The sequence below is a fragment of the Lithobates pipiens genome, unplaced genomic scaffold, assembly GCF_037356315.1.
Source record: "Lithobates pipiens isolate NorthernLeopardFrog02 unplaced genomic scaffold, aLitPip1_a1.2 Scaffold_25, whole genome shotgun sequence".
In the NCBI taxonomy this organism is placed as follows: Eukaryota; Metazoa; Chordata; class Amphibia; order Anura; family Ranidae; genus Lithobates; species Lithobates pipiens.
Window position 1 is genome coordinate 14108115 of NW_027507787.1, and position 21985 is coordinate 14130099.

The window sequence follows — 21985 nt, forward strand, 5'->3', positions numbered from 1 at the left end:
GTCCAAGACACAGCAAAGCACCCTTCCGCCGTGTAAATCCTTTCTGGGCATGCGCCATTCTTAGTCCGTCGAACTAGCATACTGACAACCATACTGTCCGCTGAAACCAAAGTACGACGGACAGAATTTAGAAAAAACCGAAATACTTAGTACTCCGGACTGCGCGCTGAAAAAGTCCGCTGAAGCCCACACACGAGCGGATTGTCCGCTGAAATGTGTTTCGACGGACTAAGTACGCCATACAATCCGCTCGTGTGTACGCGGCATTAGGTTTTAGAGTTGTCTGCTGGCACAGATGACAGATTGCCTGCTGTGGGTTTCTTTTTTGCCGTAATGGAGCAGTTCCACTAACATACAGAATAATGCCCTGTACACATGGTCGGACATTCCGACCACAAAATCCGTCGGGTTTTTTCAGACGGATTTTGTCTGAAACTTGTGTTGCATACACACGGTTGCACAAAGTTGTTGGAAAATCTGGTCGTTCTGAACGAGTTGACGTCAGACTTGTACGTCGGGACTATAAACGGGGCAGTAGCCAATAGCTTTTGTCTCTTAGTTTATTCTGAGCATGCGTGGCATTTAGTCCATCGGAAATTGTCTACACATGATCGGAATTTATGCGATCGGATTTTGTTGTCGGAAAATTTTAGATCCTGCTCTCAAACTTTGTTAGTGGGAAATTCCGATTGAAAAAGAGCCCACACACAGTCGGATTTTCCGACAACATAATCCGATCTGACTTTTTCCATCGGAATTTCCAATCGTGTGTACAGGGCATAAGTCTGTGTGTAATGCAATGGGACCATTCAAGTTTCAGATATGCCGCGTACACACGGTCGAACTGTTTGACGTACTTAGTCCGTTGAAACACATTTCAGCGGACAATCTGCTCGTGTGTGGGCTTCAGCGGACTTTTTCAGCGTGCAGTCCGGAGTACTAAGAATTTAGGTTTTTCCAAAAATCTGTCCGCCGTACTTTGGTTTCAGCGGACAATACGGTCGTCAGTATGCTAGTCCGACGGACTAAGAATGGCGCATGCCCAGAAAGTATTTACAGGGCTTTGCTGTGTCTTGGACTTCCTATTTCTAGTCCCGTCGTACGTGCTGTACACGTCATCGCGCAAGCTTTCGTCGGACTGTTTGTGTATCCGTGTGTGGTCAAGTCCGTTCAGTGGAAAGTACGCCGGATTGTCCGTCGGATTGTATGATGGACTAAGTACGTCAAACAGTTCGACCGTGTATACGCGGCATTACGCACACGTGAACAGCAGACACTGATCACCAAGCATTCATTGGTGGTGAATCAATTACAGTTATTTAAACCTCATGCACCAAGAAGATTTACCTGCAGTAACTGATGAATGTCTGATTCACTACTTTATAAATACTGTATGTTGCAGATGCTGGGACCTCACTTTTCTCCACTGCTGTTCCAAGGGGAGGTCTGCATGACTTATTTGAACCTTGTGAACTACATTCTCTCACGAGCCGCAGATACATACATCTATATATAAGTTCCAGGTTTCCAGGGAGGAGACCTTTGTACCTGTACATGTTCTTACATAGTCTTTAATGCTTCCTTCCTGTGCACATGTACTATTTTCCATTTACAAAGTACTAGATCAAATCAATACAGAATATTAAATTGCTGTTTAAACATTCCCTATTTCCACCATGACTGATAAATGAAGAGATGAAATGGCCATGATGGGCATTTAAATAGTGGTATTGATCCCCAGAGAAAGGCATGTCTGTTTTAATGCTTTAGAAGCACTACTGGTAATTGACATGAAGAGTGAAGCTTTCATGTTAAGGGCTCTTTGCTGACTGATGAAAATTGTCATTGTTTTTTAGTGGAAACATGTCAACTCTGGAAACTGGGCAGTTCGCCCACTTCCAGTTTTGCAGTCAAATTTGAGAATACCCCATTGTATGTTTGCTATGTGTTCCCATTCACATGGCATTAACAACAACAACAAAAAACTTGCCTTCTTTAGATGTTAAGACCGACAGTGCTCAACTTTAGTTTACAACTCATAATGAGATCTGCCAGCACAGTACAGACAGGGTTAATTATGGCAAAACAGCTCCCGGCTCTCTCATAAATAAAGAGAACTAAGTATGAATTTTCACTGCTGGAGTTATCAGAAAAGAACATTTAAAACAGTAAGCAGCTGCTTGTAAATATTTTTTTAAAAGAGAAGTTTTGGAATTAAAAACAAAACAAAAACAAACATATACTCACCCAGTGGTTGCAGCATTGATCTGATGCTGCTTCTGTTCCCTGCCGGCTCTGCAGTGAGAACTGAGAAATTAGCGGCCTTTGTTCCCCTCCGCTATGAGCAGAGAGCCGTGACTGTCACTCAGCAGCTCGCTGCTCTCCCCTCCAGCGCTCACTGTAGCACTGGGCTGTGGAGAGAGTGGGAGGGGTTGGCTCAGGCTTTCTGCACAACATCACACCAGAACCTTTCCCAGCTACCCGGATCATGCGAGGAGCCTGTGGGACGCAGTAGAACTGCCAGGACTACATGCTTATGATGAGCATTACTACCACTGATATCTTGTAAATGTTTTTAATCATGTGCAAGAAATTATACTGTTTTAATACTACAATTAGAGAACTGCCCCCCCCCCCCAATTTTTTTTATATGTTTTGCAGAGTTGCTGGACACACTCGGAGGATGGCTGCCTCTTTTTAAATCACCCTCTTACCATGGTTACCTGACTAATCAAATGTACATTATTACAAACTAAGGGCATTGCCTCCTGGAGCGCCAGATACCCAATTTACCATCACTTAAACTAGTACCCATATTATACTCGGACTGTAAACTTTGGTCACTTTGGGGAGCAGTGTGGAAAAAACACGTTGCTGACTTGGACTGTACTTTCAGTTGATACAAACATGCTTTGTACATTAGTTCTATGGATTATTATTACTTATTATACAAGATATTATAATACAAGGTAGCACCAACAGTTTGCTTAGTACTTTACAAAGTAAGGGAGATACAACAATATAGTTCAATATCAGTGGGGTAGAAGGGCCCTACTCATGAGAGCTTACAATCTAAAGGGAAGGGCAAGTGATACAAAATACGTTAAAAGAAAATGTAAATTTTTTAGGTGAAAACATGATAGGCTTCACAGAAGAAATGATTTTCCAAAGGTCACCTAAAGGTGGAAAAGTAGGATAGCCAGACAGATTGGTGTAAGGAGTTTCTGAGGACGTGAGAAACTTTGTAGAAGTCCCTGAGGTGAGTATGGAGAAAAGATGATAAGGGAGCTAGAAAGCAGGAGGATAGGATGGTTTGGGTGATTGTTTTTGAGATGAGGATGGTGATTTAGCTTGGGACAGAGTTGTAGATGGCTTTTTATATTGTTGTTATGCCGCGTACACACAACCAGACTTTTTGACAGCAAAGGTCCGACGGAACGAGTCAGTTGGACAATTCGATCTTGTGTGGGCTCCATCGGACCTTTGCTTGCCAAAAATCGAACATATCGAAATAGAACATGTTTTAAATTTCTCCACCGGAACTCCGCCGGACCGAGAAACACGTTCGTGTGAATGCTAGTCCAACGGATAAAAACTGACGCTAGGGCAGCTATTGGCTACTGGCTATGAACTTCCTTATTCTAATCCAGTCGTACGTCATCACGTTCGAATCCGTCGGACTTTGGTGTGAATGTGTGTGGCCAAGTCCGTTCATTCGGAAAGTCCGTCGGAACTCCACCGAAAGTCCGTCGGAAAGACCGTCGGACCTAGTCCCTCAAAAAGTCCGGTTGTGTGTATGCGGCATAAGTATTCTGAATTTTATACCCTGGGTGAGCGGAAGCAAATGCAGGGAACCAAAGAGGCAGTGAGGGTTACCAAGCTGTTGGTAAGGTCAATAAATCTGCAGCTATATAGCAAATACCATAGGAAAAAGCCATATATTCCTTCAGACTTGAATGGCTTTTGCCATGAGATTTTCTAGTGGTTTTCTGCTTTTACATAAATACAAGACCTGACTGTCCACTTTTCATACATTGACTTGCTGTTGCTTGTTTAGATATTTTCATCTGACTGTGTCTTCTCTTTCCCTCACATTTCTATATTATTCTGGTTCAATGATTCCTGTCACTTGCTGGCTGCCTCAATTATTTTGACTGACTGATATATATTTACAGCACAGCATCTTAGGAATTCCCGATTATAAGCTGTAAAGCTTTTTTTTTTAAATGTAAGCCATGCAACACCACAAAAGGTTTTCCTAAATGAACTCTGATAATTATAGTTTGGATTATCACCTGCAACCAACAAAGAGGAATAATACATTTTGGAATCTTGAACATTATGCCACTGTGACGGCTCAGACTGTTAAGTGGCAGTTTGAAAGAGGTCCTAAATTTTGTTTAAAGTAGTGTCTTTGAAAAGAAAATAGTTGCCCAGCCTACTCTGGTTGGGAGGATGTCCTGTGTTGCTTTTGCTTCATAATTTGTATGGAGGTCTGGAACGGTTTGCTCTGACATGGAGTAGTCACTAAGTAAGGTCCTGCCCAATGTATAATTATATACAGCATCTGCATGGCTTTGGCACCAGACTGTAGCATTCCTGATACCAGTATTCAATAAATGCCTCAACAACAATCTAGAGAGGCCTCAACAGAGCCAGCACCAGAACTGACCAGAGAAGGGACATTGTAAGACCATTGAGTGGGTACCATGTAAAATAAGGAATGCTATATGTAGAATAAGTAGAGCGGGCAGAATTTGAATTTTGGAAAAGCTTTGTAGTGGAGGAGGACTGTGAAATCCTGATCTGGGAAGCAAACACAATGAACTAGCCCTTTTATTGAAGGGACAGATTTGTGTTGGCTAAAGAAAGTGTACCTTGCAAAGTTTTCCATAGTGCCTCACTTATTGGTGGCTATGGTGAAAAGTTGATCCACTTGGCTGCTCCAAATCGACTGCATTCTTAAAAAGACCATAGAATAATTGTACTAATAGCTACTCTTTATGGTTTAAACCCGTGCTGAATACAATGTTGATACAAAAGTATCTGCGGTTATAGCATTTGCAAATTAATTGATGTAAGTTGCGTCTCCAGAATGCAAACACAAAATCTAAGCATATGCTTATTAACCTAATCCTCCTTTACTGTGGATTTAAAAGTGAACTCATGGTATACTCTTGTTTTTTTTTTACAGAATGACATTACTCCCTTACACGTGGCTTCCAAGAGAGGTAACGGCAATATGGTGAAACTTCTGCTTGATCGAGGAGCTAAAATTGATGCCAAAACAAGAGTGAGTTGACATGTGATGTAGTCTGAGATAGATTAAAGGTTGGAATCATTGAAAACAGTGGAGTTTATTGTTTATTTATCTTGATCAGATTTCTCTTTTTCTGACTTTGGGCATGCCAGGGTATGTGCATGTCTCTCAGCATTTCATATGTTATGCTAAGTAGCTGGCCACAGAATTGACAATGTGTAAGAAATCTTAGACTTCCATTCCATACTTATTGGGAGAAGACACTAAATGGACCATGAACGCAATCAGAAGAGAAATGTAGCATGTCCATCTCTTCTGCATGAGTTCTTTATGTGTTGTTTTGATTATATGTGCTATCCAGTGTATGTGAACATGGATCTTTTGTCTCCAAGAGTTTTACATTTACTTTCTGAGATGCATAGTAAGCAATATGAAATACACATAAGACAAACACACCCTATGCTTATTTGTTAAGTATACACAAAGCAAAAAGCTTTTTATTAGTTTTAATTAGAGTGGTAGAGTGTTAAAACTCCTGCATGTATTTTTTTTTTTATCTGGGGCCCTGTTAGAGAAAATACCGTCACTTCCTGTCCTGCTGACAACAGTATTACTAGAAATGAGAGACAACCTGCAACAAAGGCACATACAGTAATACGCATCTGTTCTATTTTTCCCATAATCTACACAACAAAACATGTTGCTATTAGAGAGTAATCCTCACTTCCTGTCTGGTTAAACGTTGTCAGTAAGACAGGAAGTGAAGGGAAGCCCTTCTAATGGAGCCCACTGAGCCGTAAAAAAACAGGGTTCATAATCCTTCTCTACTTTTTTGGCTTGACATACACTTAAATGAACAGTTATTAAATGTATATATCACAATCATGAGCATATTCTGCATTGCATTACATGGAATTGTGTAATCGTTTACATTGATCTCTTCCATGGTGATGTTTCAAATATACTTCCCCTGGCATTGTCATTCCATTGTTTAGGGGTTTTTGTTTGTGATGTTGATTTTGTTTTATATACCAGCTGAATATTCTGCAGTGTTTTACATTGAACATTCACATACATGTTGTTCCCTAAGGAACTTACAGTCTAATGTCCCTATCTTTGTTAATGACATTTTATACATGTTAGGGTGAATGTTGATGGAAGTCATTTAAGGCACCAGCTTGTAATTCTTTGCAGATTATTTGCTTTTACCTAGCTGCTGAAAGGTGTCCATGAAGCATTGTATACTATGTAGACTGTAATGGATTAACCCTACAAGTAAACGTACTCCAGATGTTTAAGGGCCCATTCACACTTGTGCATTGTGGCAACAAGTTTTGAAACAAACATTGTCACAATGTGTGCCAATCCAACTGTTCTGTGTGTGGTGAGTTGCAGTGCCATTCACTTTAATGACACCCCAACAAACTTTGCAATATGACACCCTGCAGTGCACAACAACACATATACTGTGTGTTTTTTTTCCATTGTGGTGTGTTAGCAGCCTATTCATAATGAATGCCTTAAAGTGGAAATTCACTCTCCCAATTAACATTGATTATTTTTAATCCTCATTCTACTATAAGAAGTATATAATATTTATTTGTTTTAAACCTTTTGTTTTACACATTTCTTCAGTAAACTTTATGGCTTCTTGCCTAGGCAAAGGATGTCATACATCCCAGGAGTCTTCAGGAGGATCAACAACTAGGTTCATTTTTAAGTAACCCAGGAGTCTTCAGGAGGGGGGGAGAAAAGAAGGAAGGTTTTTCTTTGCTAAGCACACTCTCCTGTGTGCATGCTTGAGCTAAGGGCAGATGAAATCCAGGAAGTAAATGTTATATGAATCACATGCCCTTACTCAAGATGGCTACCACAATAAATGCTAGGGGTGTTGTTTTTCTAAGTGATTTTTCGACAAAATAAAGCATGGAGACATGGATAGTTGGAGGAGTTTGCTTTGAATATTAAAAATATATTAAATTGTGTTTTTGATTTATGGTGCTCAGATGTAGTGAATATCTGCTTTTTTCCAAAGCATGGTAATATGGGCAAAAATGGACATTAACACGCATGCCCTAATGCACCACAATAGATCACCTTGGGCTTGTTCGAACAATATGCTGTGACTGCGCTTTTCTGCACCAGATAAACACAGCTAGGGCACTTAAAAAAACAATTGTTTTCTATTCACCCCTGTTCACACCACAATGTTGGTGTGATGTACAGTCCAATGCAGTGCAGAAAATGTAGCATGTTTGCATTTATTTTACACTGTACTGGATGGCTCCACATGCCTGCACCACAGCGTAATGTGACTTAACCCCTTAGCGCCAAACGTATGCACATATGCGGCCTCGGCTTTAAGGGGTTACACCGGGAGGATGCATGCAGCTGCATGCATCATCCCAGTACCGTTACCAGTACCGTTACCAGTATCGGGTGGTCAGCTCTTCAGGAATAACAAACGATGCAGCTAAAAGCCGTTCGGCTGTCATCCTGAAGGAGCGAGAGGGGATGTCCTTGCGCCGCTCTTCCCATGCCTCCCGTCCCACCGGGAGACCCAATCCAGGATCCGGCACTTCCGCCGGCTAGAGTGAGACTGGAAGGAAGCTGGAAATGGCTTTGTTCCAGTCTTTTTTGTGTAAACACGGAAGCGACGTCACAACGTCACTTCCGGTTTACTCGGCTGCCAATGATGCTATTTTTTTTTAAATGACAGTATTCAAAATTGCTGTTTTTGGTGATCTGCATACTTGTGCAAAGGAGGGATTTGGGGTCTTTTAGACCCCCCCATCTCTCCATAAAGAGTGATAGAAAAAATGTAAACTGCGCTAGGATAAATAGTGTAAAATTAACAAAACTAAAAAATAGGCAGCAGCAATAAATGTGATATAACACCCAACAGTAATAGAGAATATACAAAGCCGCGCCAACCCTCCCCTACATATATAATATAAATTCAAATTAAAAGATAAAGACTAGTACAATTAAGTAATAGACTTCAAAAAATGTGAAGGTGGCCAAAAAAGCCAAAAATGGCATAAAATAAAAATAAAAAGTCCAATTTAAGAAAAGTTCACAGGTGAATCCAAATGACGGACATAAGTGTTCTTAAATGACAGCACCACAGTGGTTCAACACTTTCCAAAGCGCGTGAGATACCCGTCACCATATGTTGAATGCGCTTACCAGAAAATATATGGAATGAAGCATATATAAATGATAAATGGATGACGTCCAGGTTAACCTTCCTCAGCTGGGTCAGCACTCCATCCCTTAGCGGTGTTTCCAAGGTAATAATCTGTTCAGTGGTCTCGATATGAAACACTCAGAGGCCCACAGAAAAGAAAGGGACTGACATAGCGTAATAACGTAGGAACAGTTTAATGAATAAAAGTAATGCACTTACAGGTTTGTAGATAAAATGCAGCATATAGGAGCAAATATAGAAAGCCGGCCGGCAAACAGGAGCCCGTCCTCCTCTCCTACAACGTGGTGGCATCACTGCGTGCCTTCCCAGACGCGTTTCGTCATACCAGACGTTGTCAATGGGGAACCTCCATAAAGAGTGCCTGTCACCAGCTATTACTGTCACAAGGGATGTTTACATTCCTTGTGACAGCAATTAAAATGATCAAATGTATTTATTTTGACAATGTAAAAAAAAAAGAAAATAAGAAAAAATGAATTGAAAGCGCCCCCGTCCCCACGAGCTCGCGCAGCAAAGAAAACGCACACGTAAGTCACGCCCGCATATGTAAATGGTGTTAAAATCACACATGTGAGGTGTGGCCGCTATCATCACAGTCTATGGAGATTTTTAGGTTCTGTAGTTTGTCGCCATTCCACGAGTGTGCGCAATTTCAAAGCATAACATGTTGGGTATCTTTTTACTCAGCGTAACGTCATCTTTCACATTATACAAAAAAATTGGCTAACTTTACTGTTTATTTTTTTTTTAATTCATAAAAGTGTATTTTTTCCCAAAAAATTACGTTTGACCGCTGCCCAAATAAAATGTGACATAAAATAGGCTTACGCCCCTTTCATGTGCGGATCCGTTTTCAGACATCCGCCTGCTCAGCAGGGATCGATCCGTTGATCCCTGCTGAGCTGGCGGATGACAAATCCATGTCTGCACATCTGTGCATGGATGGACCTGTCAGATCTCCGCTTTCTTCTATGGGGGGATTGGATGAAAACGGACCGCCTGTCCGTTTTCATCCAATCTGATCCGCCAGACGGATGGAAAATAGGGTTTCCATCCGTATGGATTTAGCGGAACGGATCGGGGTGGATCGAATGTCAGCGGACATGTCACCGCTGACATCCGTCGCTCCATAGAGATGTATGGAGCGTCCATTCAGGTCCGCCTGAAAAAACTGACAGGCAGATCTGAATGGTCCGCACATGTGAAAGGGGTCTTAGGCGTGAAAGGGCTAAGTGAAGTGTCACTGTGTGACACTTCAAATAAAGTTAAACAAAAAAAAAAGAAAGCAAGCACTAGTCTCTTCAGGGCCAGCATTGCACTAGCCTGCATGGTAAAATGTGTATATGTGGTGACCTGAGTTTTTCTGCACTGAATTAACACAGGTCACATAGAAAACATAGACAACACATAGAAAACCGTTGTTGTGACCTGTTCACACCACAACGCTGTTGTGATGTGTGGTGTATTGTAGTGTGGAAAAATTACGCAGGTCTGAAATTTTCCTCACTGCACTGGATGGCACAACATGTCACCACACAGCAGCACACCAAGTAAAAAACAAAAAAACAAAAATCAAGCAGTAGCCTTTATGTAACCTTTAGTGTGAATGGTCCCGAAGGGTTTTTTCACACCATACTCCACATCACACCAAATGCACTATAACAACATGATTTATGGCAGTAACGTGCAAGCGTTTTTTTTTTTTTATACATTGTCATGTATTTTAAAAATTATCTGTTGAGGAACATTTTGCCTTTTTTTTTTCTTTTCCATGCACAGATGACAGCAGAAAAATTGCTGTCATTTCCATCCGACTGTCATCCGATGCCCCATCCATCTGTTCCATTGGATGTTGGCAGGTGTCAAAGGCCACATGTTCCATAGAGGGCAATGGGTGGTCCAATCAGTTCCGCCTAAAGACAGGTGGGCCCGATTGGTCTGCCCGCGTGAAAGAGGCCTTAGGCTGACACAGAGTTGCTTCTACAGACTGAAAGAACACCAAACACCTGTATAAACAGCTTTTTTTTTAATAGCCAATGTGCATGAGGCCTAAATCCTTCCCAGTTCTCTGGAGGGATGAAATAAAGAAAAGCTTTGTGTTGTGTTGATGTGGTAATGTGCATGTATGTTGCATTTCATTGCAACGCACTGCATGGCACATGTATACAACCTCATGGTGTGAATGAGGCCCGTAGGAAACCATTGTTTTGTAGGTGCCCTTGCAGTGACCTGCATTCATCCAGTGCAGAATACCGCAAGTCACCAAACATGGTGTGAACAAGCCCTTAAAGTAGATGGCAGGTGTATGACCCTGACAGGAGAACATGAAACATTAGCAGGCATGAAGGTCTGTTCTCTGCAACCCACATAATAATCGTTAGGTCAGACTTGAATGGCAGCGGTACCGGCTGAATTGAGACCAGCTGGAACCTGTTAAAAATAAGTCTCTCATTCCCTGCCAGCTCGCTTTGGGAAATCCTGTACTGCACATTCGGGCCAGTTCAGGAAAATCTATGGCACTTAGCAACACTACTCTGAGCAGAAAAACAACATGAAAGGTCTGTTTATCAAAAAGCGGCTTCAGATATCATACATTTTAATGAGTGCGTCTGGAAGGCAGAAACATCTTTTGACTGAGATGCTGAATGTGCATTTAGCTTATAACTCACGCATCATATCTTACGTAACGCTGATACTGCAGTATTGATTTTCTGGAGAGCAGCCAGTCCTTCGCTTTCTGAATTATACATAAATGGACCAGGAGGTGAGATATGTCATGTGAGATCGGACCTATTTCCTGATGTCGATCGGCTTGTTTCGCAGTGCACGTATGTTGGCTGTGGGAAACCTGTTTAAAAGGCCAGTACAAATTAAACACAAGTTGAAATCAAATCCCTAAACAGTTGAAGTGGTAAATATTTGCCATTTTACCTGCCAAGGGATTTGTAGTTTTGTACAGCCAATGTTGTGCTACGCACATTTTCATTACTGCTAGACAGGTGGCAAACACAGATATTGGTTAAGCAATTCATCTTTCGGATTCAGCAATAAAGCTTTTTATGTCACCTCCTGTCCTTCAGTTTCCATATTGGATAGAGAATCCATGTCTTCATCTTTCTCCCTTGAACAGGGGGTTTATCTAGTAAAGTTAAGTTATGCCCTGTACACACGAGCAAAATTTCTGTCAGAAAAATCTTGGACTGTTTTTCCAACAGAATTCTGCTCAAGCTTGGCTTGCATACACACAGTCACACAAAAGTTCTCTGAACTTTCAACCGTCAAGAACGCGGTGACGTACAACACTGCAACGAGCCAAGAAAATGAAGTTCAATGCTTCCGAGCATGCTTTGAATTGTTTCTGTGCATGTGTGTTTTTTTTGCGTCGGAATTGCATATAGACAAACGGAATTTCCAATAGGAACTTTTTCCAACAGAATAATAGAGAACCTGCTCTCAATCTTTCAATCTGCTCTCAAAAGTCCAAAGGAGCATATACGCAGTCGGAATTTCCGACCAAAAGCTCACCTTGGACATTCACTGTCGGAATTTCCGCTCGTGTGTATGGGGCATAATGCCCCATACACACGAGCGGATTTTCCGATCGGAACTCTTTCTGACCGAAAAATAGAGAACCCTGCTCTCAATCTTTTGCTGGCTGGAATTCTGCCAGCAAAAGTCTGATGGAGCATAAGCACAGCTGGAATTTCTGACCAAAAGCTCTCATCCGACTTTTGCTGGCAGAATTTCTGTTCGTGTGTATGGGGCTCAAGTAAAGATGACCCACCAAACAGGGATCTTAAACGCTAAAGCTGGCCATACTCTAGTAGATTTTTACTTGAAATCTTTAAATATTTAGTATGTTTGATTTTTCTAATTATTAGTGAGGTCAAATCGACATTTGTTTTAGGCCACAATGATGAGAACATTTGAAAGGGGGCAGGATAGAATTTTTTTTTTTCTCAAAACAATTAATTTCTGAAAGTGAATGTGGTTTTGGTTCTGGAAAGTCCATTCATTCTTTGAAGTCCATCAACACTTTACATTTTTTGCAGAAAAAATGTGCATTTACTATTCTTTCCTGCATGAACCTGGGAAGCATTGCAGCTGTGATCAGTGGATCACGGGTGCAATATGGGCTCCTGCAGACATGTCCTCTGGCTCCTACCTCTGTATGGGCTTTCTGTTTGAAAGCTAAAGGACATATCAGTGGACTACAAGAGAGTTCATCAGATCCCCCACAGCCCATAGAAATCTGCTGCAGTGGAGGATGGTACTTGTAGTTTATTCATTTACAGGAATCTGTGAATGAATGACACAGCTGTGTGGGAGGAGCCCTGCACAACCACACTGTTTTAAATAGTGTCAGCAGGTGTGAGGAGAAGAACCCCCACCTGCTGCCACAGGGAGGGGGGACAGGGGAGAGGGGGCAGGAGCTGAAACATGGTACACTTTTCAAAAGAAAAACCCTATAAACATGTTCCAATGGTGAACTTATCCAACACAATCATTGATGTATTAACCTCCCTGGTGGTATTCCCAAGTGTGGCTTGGAGTGAATTTTCGGTACCAAGATCCGTAACCTAAGCCACACACGGGACTGCTTCACATTATCCTGGTACAGGTTACTTACCTTGTCTCCAGGATCCTGCGATGTCCCCCTGCTGTATCCTCTGCCAGATCCTCTGCCTCTGCATCAATGTCCGGGGCTCCGTTCCCTGTGAGTGGCGCGATGCATCGGGGCGGAGCTCGTGGCAAATTCAAAAAAGTACACAAAACATAACACATTCAATACACTGTAATCTGTAAGATTGCATTACTGTATCAATTGAATCGATTACATTATTGAATAAAATGTATTATTATTATATTATTATTTTTTTATAATTATTTATGGTTATTTATTGTATTATAATTTATGATTTTGTGTTTAAAACTTTATCATACTCAGGATATCTACTAGACTCTTGTTTGAGCAGATTTAAGTGAGTTATTCCTAAGAATTACAGGCCTACAATACAAAAGAATGGTAAAAATATCCCGCCTGATGGGATATCCCACAACCCCATGTAATGGTTGCAGCTCATGGTTGTGACGTGGTAGTGTGGGGTTATAGGTGTTAAAACAGGCAATGACTGGCATAACACCTCCTCCCCACCTGTAAAGCACCCTATAAAAAGTACTACACTGTGGATTGGTCTTCAGAGGCTAATGCCAGTGTAAACAAGCCCCACAGGAGGTGGGCTGTGTATCAGAAAATGTAATGTATGTTACTCACAGCAGCAACATAATCTCATTTTTTTTTCAGTGCAAAAGCCCTTGCAAAATTCTCATATATTTAAAGAAAAAATCTAGTATTTTTAAGCCAAACATAAAAAGAACATCAAACCTGTTTAACAGCATAGACATTTGCTGGATGCAAGTCATTTATGATGCGGAGTTGTCTGCACACTACCTCTCAGCATCCACGGGTTCAGGCTTTTTGCCCATTAGTCAACTTAGCCCAAAGTGTTTTCTTTTCCAGATGTTAACCATTTGAATTTAATAAAATATTTTCTGCTATGGGGCTCCTTGTAGCACTCTTACTGTAGTAATGGGAACATGCTACACTGCTGGGAGGTAATAACCACTGACTGGAGACTTAACAAGGTTCATCACCAGAGGGTGACATTAGTCAGAAGCTGTCCTAATAAATATATGTACAAGATGAAACTGCTCTCTCAGTTGGGATTAAGGAAAAAGATGGCAGAGCTTGTTAGAATATGTTACATGCTTTGAAATGCACCCACTTTGTAATTGTACCAGATTAACACGCTATAATATTTTTACCACCATATCAATATATATTACATTAAATAAAAAACAGATGTGGGTGTTATGGAGCACAAATTAGTTCTAGTGACAAAGAGGAAGGGTCATCTCCATTATTATAAAATAGTAAGTTAGACATTTGATACTAAGATTATAACCCTTTTCCGCCGAGCGTACGCAGATATGCGTACTCGGCTTCCGGGGGTTATACCGGGATGATGCCCGCACCTGCAGGCATCATCTCGGTACCGTTTTTTGCAGCAGGCGATTGGCTATCCAGCCATAACAACCGATGCGGCTAAAAGCCGCTCGGTTGTTATGCCCCCCCTCCCGCCGCCTCTCGCCACTGTTACCGGTGCTCCCGCTCGATCGGGAGCACCGATCAGAGATCCGACGCCTCCGGCTGTTGCGGAGGAACTGGAACGAAGCCGTAATCGGCTTCGTTCCAGTCTCCTCATCGTAAACACGGAAGCGACGTCATGACGTCACTTCCCGTTTACTCGGCTGCCAATGGCGCCGGTTTAAAAAAAATATCCGGTATTCAGAATCGCCGTTTTCGGCGATCTGAATACATTGAAGTGTAAAGGAGGGGTGGGGGGTCTTTTAGACCCCCGATCCCTCCATAAAGAGGACCTGTCACCACCTATTACTGTCACAAGGGATGTTTACATTCCTTGTGAGAGTAATAAAAGTGATCAATTTTTATTTATTTTTTTAAAAACAATTTAGTCATTTTAAAACAAATAAAATAAATAAAAAAATTAAAAAAAATTTTTTAAAGCGCCCGCCGTCCCCGCGAGCTCGCGAAGCAAAGAAAACGCATACGGAAGTCACGCCCGCGTATGTAAACGGTGTTCAAATTACACATGTGAGGTATCGCCGCGATCGTCAGAGCGAGAGCAATAATTCTAGCACTAGACCTCCTCTGTAACGCTAACCTGGTAACCGTAAAAAATTTTTAAAGCGTCGCCTATTGAGATTTTTAGGTACCGTACTTTGTCATCAATCTACAAGTGCGCGCAGTTATAAAGTGTGACATGTTTGGTATCTATTTACTCGGCGTAACATTATCTTTCACATTACGCAAAAAAATTGGGCTAATTTTACTGTTTTTTTTTTTTTTTATTCATGAAAGTGTCCCTTTTCCCAAAAAGTTGCGTTTAAAACACCACTGCGCAAATACCGTGTGACATAAAATATTGCAACAATCGCCGTTTTATTCTCTAGAGTCTCTGCTTAAAAAATATATATAATGTTTGGGGGTTCCAAGTAATTTTCTAGCAAAAAATATGGATTTTAACTTGTAAACACCAAATTCCAAAAATAGGCTTAGTCATGAAAGGGATAAACCTTTGAGTATAATTGCCTGGTGACAACATTTACAGACAGAGAAAAATATGTTTAAATACAAAGAAAGGATAAAAAAAAGGTAATAAAAACAATTGAAACATAAGACTTATTTTAATACGTCTTTCCAGACCCATATATATACAGTATCTCACAAAAGTGAGTACACCCCTCACATTTTTGTAAATATTTTTATAATAACTTTTCATGTGACAACACTGAAGAAATGACACTTTGCTACAACGTAATGTAGTGAGTGTACAGCTTGTATAACGGAGTAATTTTGCTGTCCCCTCAAAATAACTCAACACACAGCCATTAATCTGTAAACCGCTGGCAACAAAAGTGAGTACACCCCTAAGTGAAAATGTCCAAATTGGGCCCATTTTCCCTCCCTGATGTCATGTGGCTCGTTAGTGTTACAAAGTCTCAGGTGTGAATGGGAAGCAGGTGTGTTAAATTTGGCGTTATCGCTCTCATTGTTTCATACTGGTCACTGGATGTTCAGCGTGACAGCTCATGGCAAAGGACTCTCTGAAGATCTGGAAAAAATAATTGCTGCTCTACATAAAAATAGCCTAGGCTGTATGAAGATTGCCAAGAACCTGAAACGGAGCTGCAGCATGGTGGCCGAGACCATACAACAGTTTGAGGGCACATGCTCAGTGTCATATCCAGAGATAGTTTTTAGGAAATAGAATTATGAGTGCTAACCACATTGCTGTAGAGGTTGAAGGGATGGTCAGCCTGTCAGTACTCAGACCATACGCGGCACACTACATCAAATTGGTCTGCATGGCTGTCATCCCAGAAGGAAGCCTCTTCTAAAGATGATGCACAAGAAAGCCCACAAACAGTTTGCTGAAGACAAGCAGACTGAGGACATGGATTACTGAAACCGTATCCTGTGGTCTGATGAGACCAAGATGATAAAATGATTTGGTTCAGATGGTGTCAAGTGTGTGGCAGCAACCAGGTGAGGAGTAGAAAGACAAGTGTGTCTTGCATACAGTCAAGCATGGTGGTGGGAGTGTCATGGTCTGGGGCTGCACGAGTGCTGCCAGCAATGGGGGTCTACAGTTCATTGAGGGAACCATGAATGCCAACTTGTACTGTGACATACTGAAGCAGAGCATGATCCCTTCCCTTCCAAGAGTGGGCCACGGGCAGTATTCTAACATGATACTGACCCCAACACACACCTCCAAGTCCACCACTGCCTTGCTAAAGAAGCTGAGGGTGAAAATCTGTGGGGCATCTGCAAACAGAAAGTGGAGGAGCGCAAGGACTCTAACATCCACCAGCTCCGTGATGTCGTACAAAGGAGTGGAAGAGGACTCCAGTGGCAACCTGTGAAGCTCTGGTGAACTTCATGCCCAAGAGGGTGAAGACGGTGCTGAAAAATAATGGTGGGCACACAAAATATTGTCACTTTGGGCCCAATTTGGACATTTTCCCTTAAGGGTGTACTCACTTTTGTTGCCAGTGGTTTAGACAACAAATTGCTATGTTGAATTATTTTGAGGGGACAGCAAATTTACACCATTATACAAGCTTCTCACTACTTTACATCGTACCAAAGTGTCATTTATTCAGTGTTGTCACATGAAAAGGTATAATAAAATATTTTCAAAAATGTTAAAGGGTACTCACTTTTGTGAGATACTGTATATATATATATATATATATATCATATTGTGTTACTGTTATTGTCCTTATGTATACCCCTCTAGAGCTGTAAACATTTTGAAAATATTCCTTTCATGCCATTTTCAGCCCCTAAAATGTGATTTTTTTTTTATGACTTCATGGTTTGCAAGTGATTCTGCAAGAGATGCTTCAAAGGAAAGGTTTTCTTCTTGATTAACAGCGCCACCCTGTGTAAAAACAACTGCTATTACACTAGTTTCAGTAGTTATAGTGATTGAGTCCTACTATTTCTGAGTAGTATGCTTCTTTACAATTTGACATACATCACTGACAGTATTTAAGATTCAATGCTTTATTTTTAATGCTGGATAGGCTTAAATACTACCTAAATGTGTTTGTCTAAGTATAAGAAGGTGCTAGATGTTTGCAGCTTCCCAGGATTGAGGGCAGATAATCATCTGCCCTCATCCTTGCTGCCGCCATGGATAGCTTCCCAGGATTGTTTGTCTAAATTACAAAAAATAGCAAGAGGAACAGGGTAGAATGTGTTGGCTAGCTAACGGGGGCCTATAAAAACTGTATAAAAGTTTAAAATTGATACTTAATTTTTTTTCTATAGGGAAAGCATACTTCATTTAATAGGATGGAGAGGTAGTCTCATGATTATGAAGATGGCAGTGGGGGGGGGGGGGGGGGGGGGATTTACTATCCTAGTGCCGTCAATGGCACTTTGCAGCTCCGCTCTGATTCTCAAAAGTCATTTCTGCACTACTTTTGGTGACTTTGGGGGCAATTTCAATAGACATCGGTACATGAACCCCCACAGATGTCTGTTAAATCACCCCTGAAGTCGGACTGAAGCAAACTCACACAATTTCAAACCGGCATTTCAGTTTGACTTCAGGGGTGATTTGACAGAGATCTGTGGGGGTTCATGCAAAGATGTCTATTGAAATCTCCCCCAAAGTTGCCAAAAGTAGTGCAGGAGCTACTTTTGAGAATCGGTGCGGCGCCATAAAGTCGATGTCCCACCGTTTCGGACTGTGCAATTGCTGCCAATAGGATCCGATTTGGCATGCGATTTGACATGTCTGACATGTCACTACCTGCTCTGTTGCAGTGGTTTTGCACAGAGCAGCCCGGATCCTCTTCTTCTCGGGTCCCTGTTCGGCTCTCCTGGCCCCTCCCTCCTGTTGGGTGCCCCCACAGCAAGCAGCTTGCTAGGGGGCACCCGAGCCAAGACACAGTTCCGTGTGTCCATTCAGACACGGAGCTGCGGCCCGGTCCTGCCCCCGTTCTATGCTCATTGGCTGACTGACTTTGACAGCAGTGGGAGCCAATGGCGTTGCGCTGCTGTCTCAGCCAACCAGGAGGGGAGTCACGGACGGCTGAGACATTCCTACAACATCCCTGAAACTAGAAGGACCTCAGATAAGTATTAGGGGGCTAAGGGGGGGCGGGGGGGGGGGGGCAGCTGCACACAGAAAGCTTTTTATCTTAATGCATGGAATGCATTAAAGGGTTTCTTGACCCTTTAAGACTATGCCAGCCCCTCTGTTAGAGGCTGGCATAGCACACTATGTAAGTTGTTTTCCAAAACGAGCGTTCTAAATACCGAATTTTAGCTGTCTTCAGGCCGGTCACATGACTCGTGGCCGCTTTACAGCTCCGATGGATGGATTCTGTGGGAGGGGATGTGATCCCCCTCTGACGTCAGTCAGGGAGATCACGTGGCCATTCTCTCCTTCGCAGAAGCTCTGTATTGTAGCTATAAAGCGGCCACGCGTCATGTGACCGACCAGAAGACAGCTCAAACTCGGTATTTAGAACGGGGATACAGGAAGTGCCAGGTTTAGGGAGTTTTTTTTTTACAGTTTAGAGGGCGACAGATTACACAGCACAAGCACTATTTACAGCGCTCCCATCCCACCCCAAAGATGCTGCTTGCAGTACTTTTAGTTCCTGCAAGCACACAAGCCTCAGTGCGAAAAGACACACTGCAATGAATGGGAGGCGCTTTTCAGAGGCTATTTCTAATGCTAAAACGCCTCAGTGTGAAAGTAACCTAACTCTCTCCCAATGTGTTCATCTTTAGCACATTTTTAAAAACCTAGTTTTCTTCGTTTTTTTTGTTTGTTTTCTCAATTTATTTTCTCTGCAGTTTGCTGTTCTCTTTCAGTAATAGGTAAAAAAACTAAGGAAAAAAAAATGCCTAGGTATCAAAGTGTGCCAAAGTTGCTATGGTAAACAACCCACGTGTTTTTCAAAGTCAAAAAACGATCCTTCCTGATTCAATTCTACACAATTCTGTTCTAAAAACAAGAAGAAATTGCAGTTTGTATTAGGGCCAGTTCATACCACATGCAGTCCATTTTTTTTTTTTTTTGCTGCATCAAAAAGTGGAAAGTAGGTTATATGGTTTCCAGTGGCTTAGTTCACACCAGTGCGGTCAGTTCCAAGGCTTTAGAGTTTCAGGAAAAAAAATAGAACATGCTGCATTTTTCCCGCACTGGACTGTACTGGAACGCAGTAAAACATATCAAAAACGCACCAGAATGCACTGGAAAGCATCAAAAATGCATCACAAACGCACAGTGAAAAAAGAAGGAAAAAAAACATCTGGAAATGCATCAAAAACATGCCAAAAATGCACATGCAGAAACACATCTGGAACAAATCTGGAGTGCGTTTTTGTGGTGTGAACCGTGTGAACCAGCCCTTAGTCTTTGCATATACTAGCTAAAAGGCATATGCAGCATTTCTTCTTGATCAGCCTCAATGATGGGGGTGGGGGGGGGGGGGTGTTTTACTTCTGAAAAGCTCTGCTTGTCTGTTATTGGGTACAACCCAAAAAATATCCATAGTATATATAATAAGGATACGTGTGTACGGCATCTTGTTTGCAGATCATTTGTTTTTAGAGCAGAGAGATCACAATGTTAGTTTTAAATGGGGTACGGTTTTTCTGCTCCCAGTGCTTGACAAGGTAAGTATTCTACTGCAGGGGATAGGGAAGTGCATATGTGTTAGGCTAGCATTGGGGGCCATTGTTGGAGTTAAGATGTTGTTAGGGGGAAGCTTCGCACTTTTAGAATTAGGCTTGGTTCAAGTAGGGGAAGGTTAAAGTCTTAATAAACTTTGAAAAAAAAAAGTATGTAATATATATATATATATATATAATTATTATTATTTTTTTGACTGTTGTGATTCTACTTTCCTTAAGGCCCATTGGAGAGGCAGCAGCGGCTGTTTTGGGTCGATTTGCAGGCGTTATTTTTAGCAGTGCAGCACCTGCAAAATGACCCTGTGTGAAAAGGGTCTTAGAGGCTACATTTGTTTTCCATGGTCCCACTATATGTAGGAACAAAACACTACCTTCTCTTATTCCCTGCCAAGATAGACAAGGGACTATGGACTGTGTGATTTGTAGTGTGTATAGAGTAGTGCATATGACCACAACTAATGTGCGCTGTTTGTTCCTAACACACAGAAGTGAGATGGAAGAGAAGAGGTCTGGGAGCTCACAGAGTATGTTGCATATAAACCAATTTAATGAAAAATACATCACAGGGCCATTAAAGTGACAGTGAAAGTAAACAATATCGTTATTCACCAAAAAAAAAATCTATACACATCTACAACTTAATGGCTCTATAGTCTATTTTTCATTAAATTGTTTATAGGTGTGTTTTTCTAACTCCTTGTATCTTTCTCTGCAAGTTCCTGAACCTCTCCTTTACCACCTACGTCTGTTTACTTAAAATGAGCAGTGCACTTTGGTTGTGGTCATGGGCACTGCCCTCTGCACATTACACTTCCCATAATCTGCTGTCAATCACAGCTAGTAAGAAGGGAGCTTGGGGCAGGGCTGAGCCACACTCTGTGTCTTATGGACAGAGAAATCTGCATCAGGAGCGGGCATGCACGAGTGCCCCCATAGCAAGTGGCTTGCTGCGGGGGCACTCAGCAAGGGGGAGGGGCCCAGAGCATCCAGGGGGACCCAAGAGGAGGAGGATCGAGGCTGCTCTGTGCAAAATGACTACATAGAGCAGGTAAGTATGACATTTTTGTTTTTTATTATTTCCTTTACAAACCCTTTAAGTAGTAAATGTGTATGGATTAGCTGTGGTGTTTTAGAGTTAGGGAGTTTAACATTAATTATACTTTAGGCAGCTTTAGGATCTTGACTGGGCCTTGGCACTAAAACCTAACTTCTTTTGACCATGCACATTAGGTCCTAGGAGTAGCCTCCCATTCTAGGGCTGTTGTGGGTCAGATTTTTGACCAGCCAGAGCATATAGTGCAAGTGCTGTTATACTATTAGTGTTACCGTGGCCGTCTTTAAGGCAGGGCAAAAGGGGCAGCTGCCCTGGGCCCTGTCATTGTTGGGGGGCCCAAAACAGCTGCCTCATACTTGCCAAATATCCAGGTTTAAATTCCCTTGTCCCTTGAAGTTTTAGTCCTGTGCTGTGTCCCAATATCTCAGTGTGAAGGGATGGTACTAATGCTGCCCAGCTCTGCCTTATTGTTGTGTGCAGATGACTCACCTGCAGACCCTGCGTTTACATGTAAATAATTCAAATTCGTATGTAAATAGCGGTGACAATACTAAGTAAATAGCTGCGGGCGGCGGCATTGATATGCAAATAAAGACGGCATTCCTATGTATATCATGCTCCCCTGCTGTGAGGAGGTGATGTGCTATAACC

General features: G+C 41.9%; 1 protein-coding gene across 46 annotated transcripts in view; it reads left to right on the forward strand.

Annotated features, from left to right (window-relative positions):
* Nucleotides 1–21985, forward strand: part of ANK3 (ankyrin 3) — a 906473-nt gene that overhangs the window by 670423 nt on the left and 214065 nt on the right. For all 46 annotated transcript variants that reach the window (XM_077454076.1, XM_077454078.1, XM_077454087.1 and 43 more), the window contains one exon: nt 5195–5293. In XM_077454076.1, the coding sequence (XP_077310202.1) occupies nt 5195–5293 (99 nt within the window). The remainder of the gene's footprint in view (nt 1–5194; nt 5294–21985) is intronic.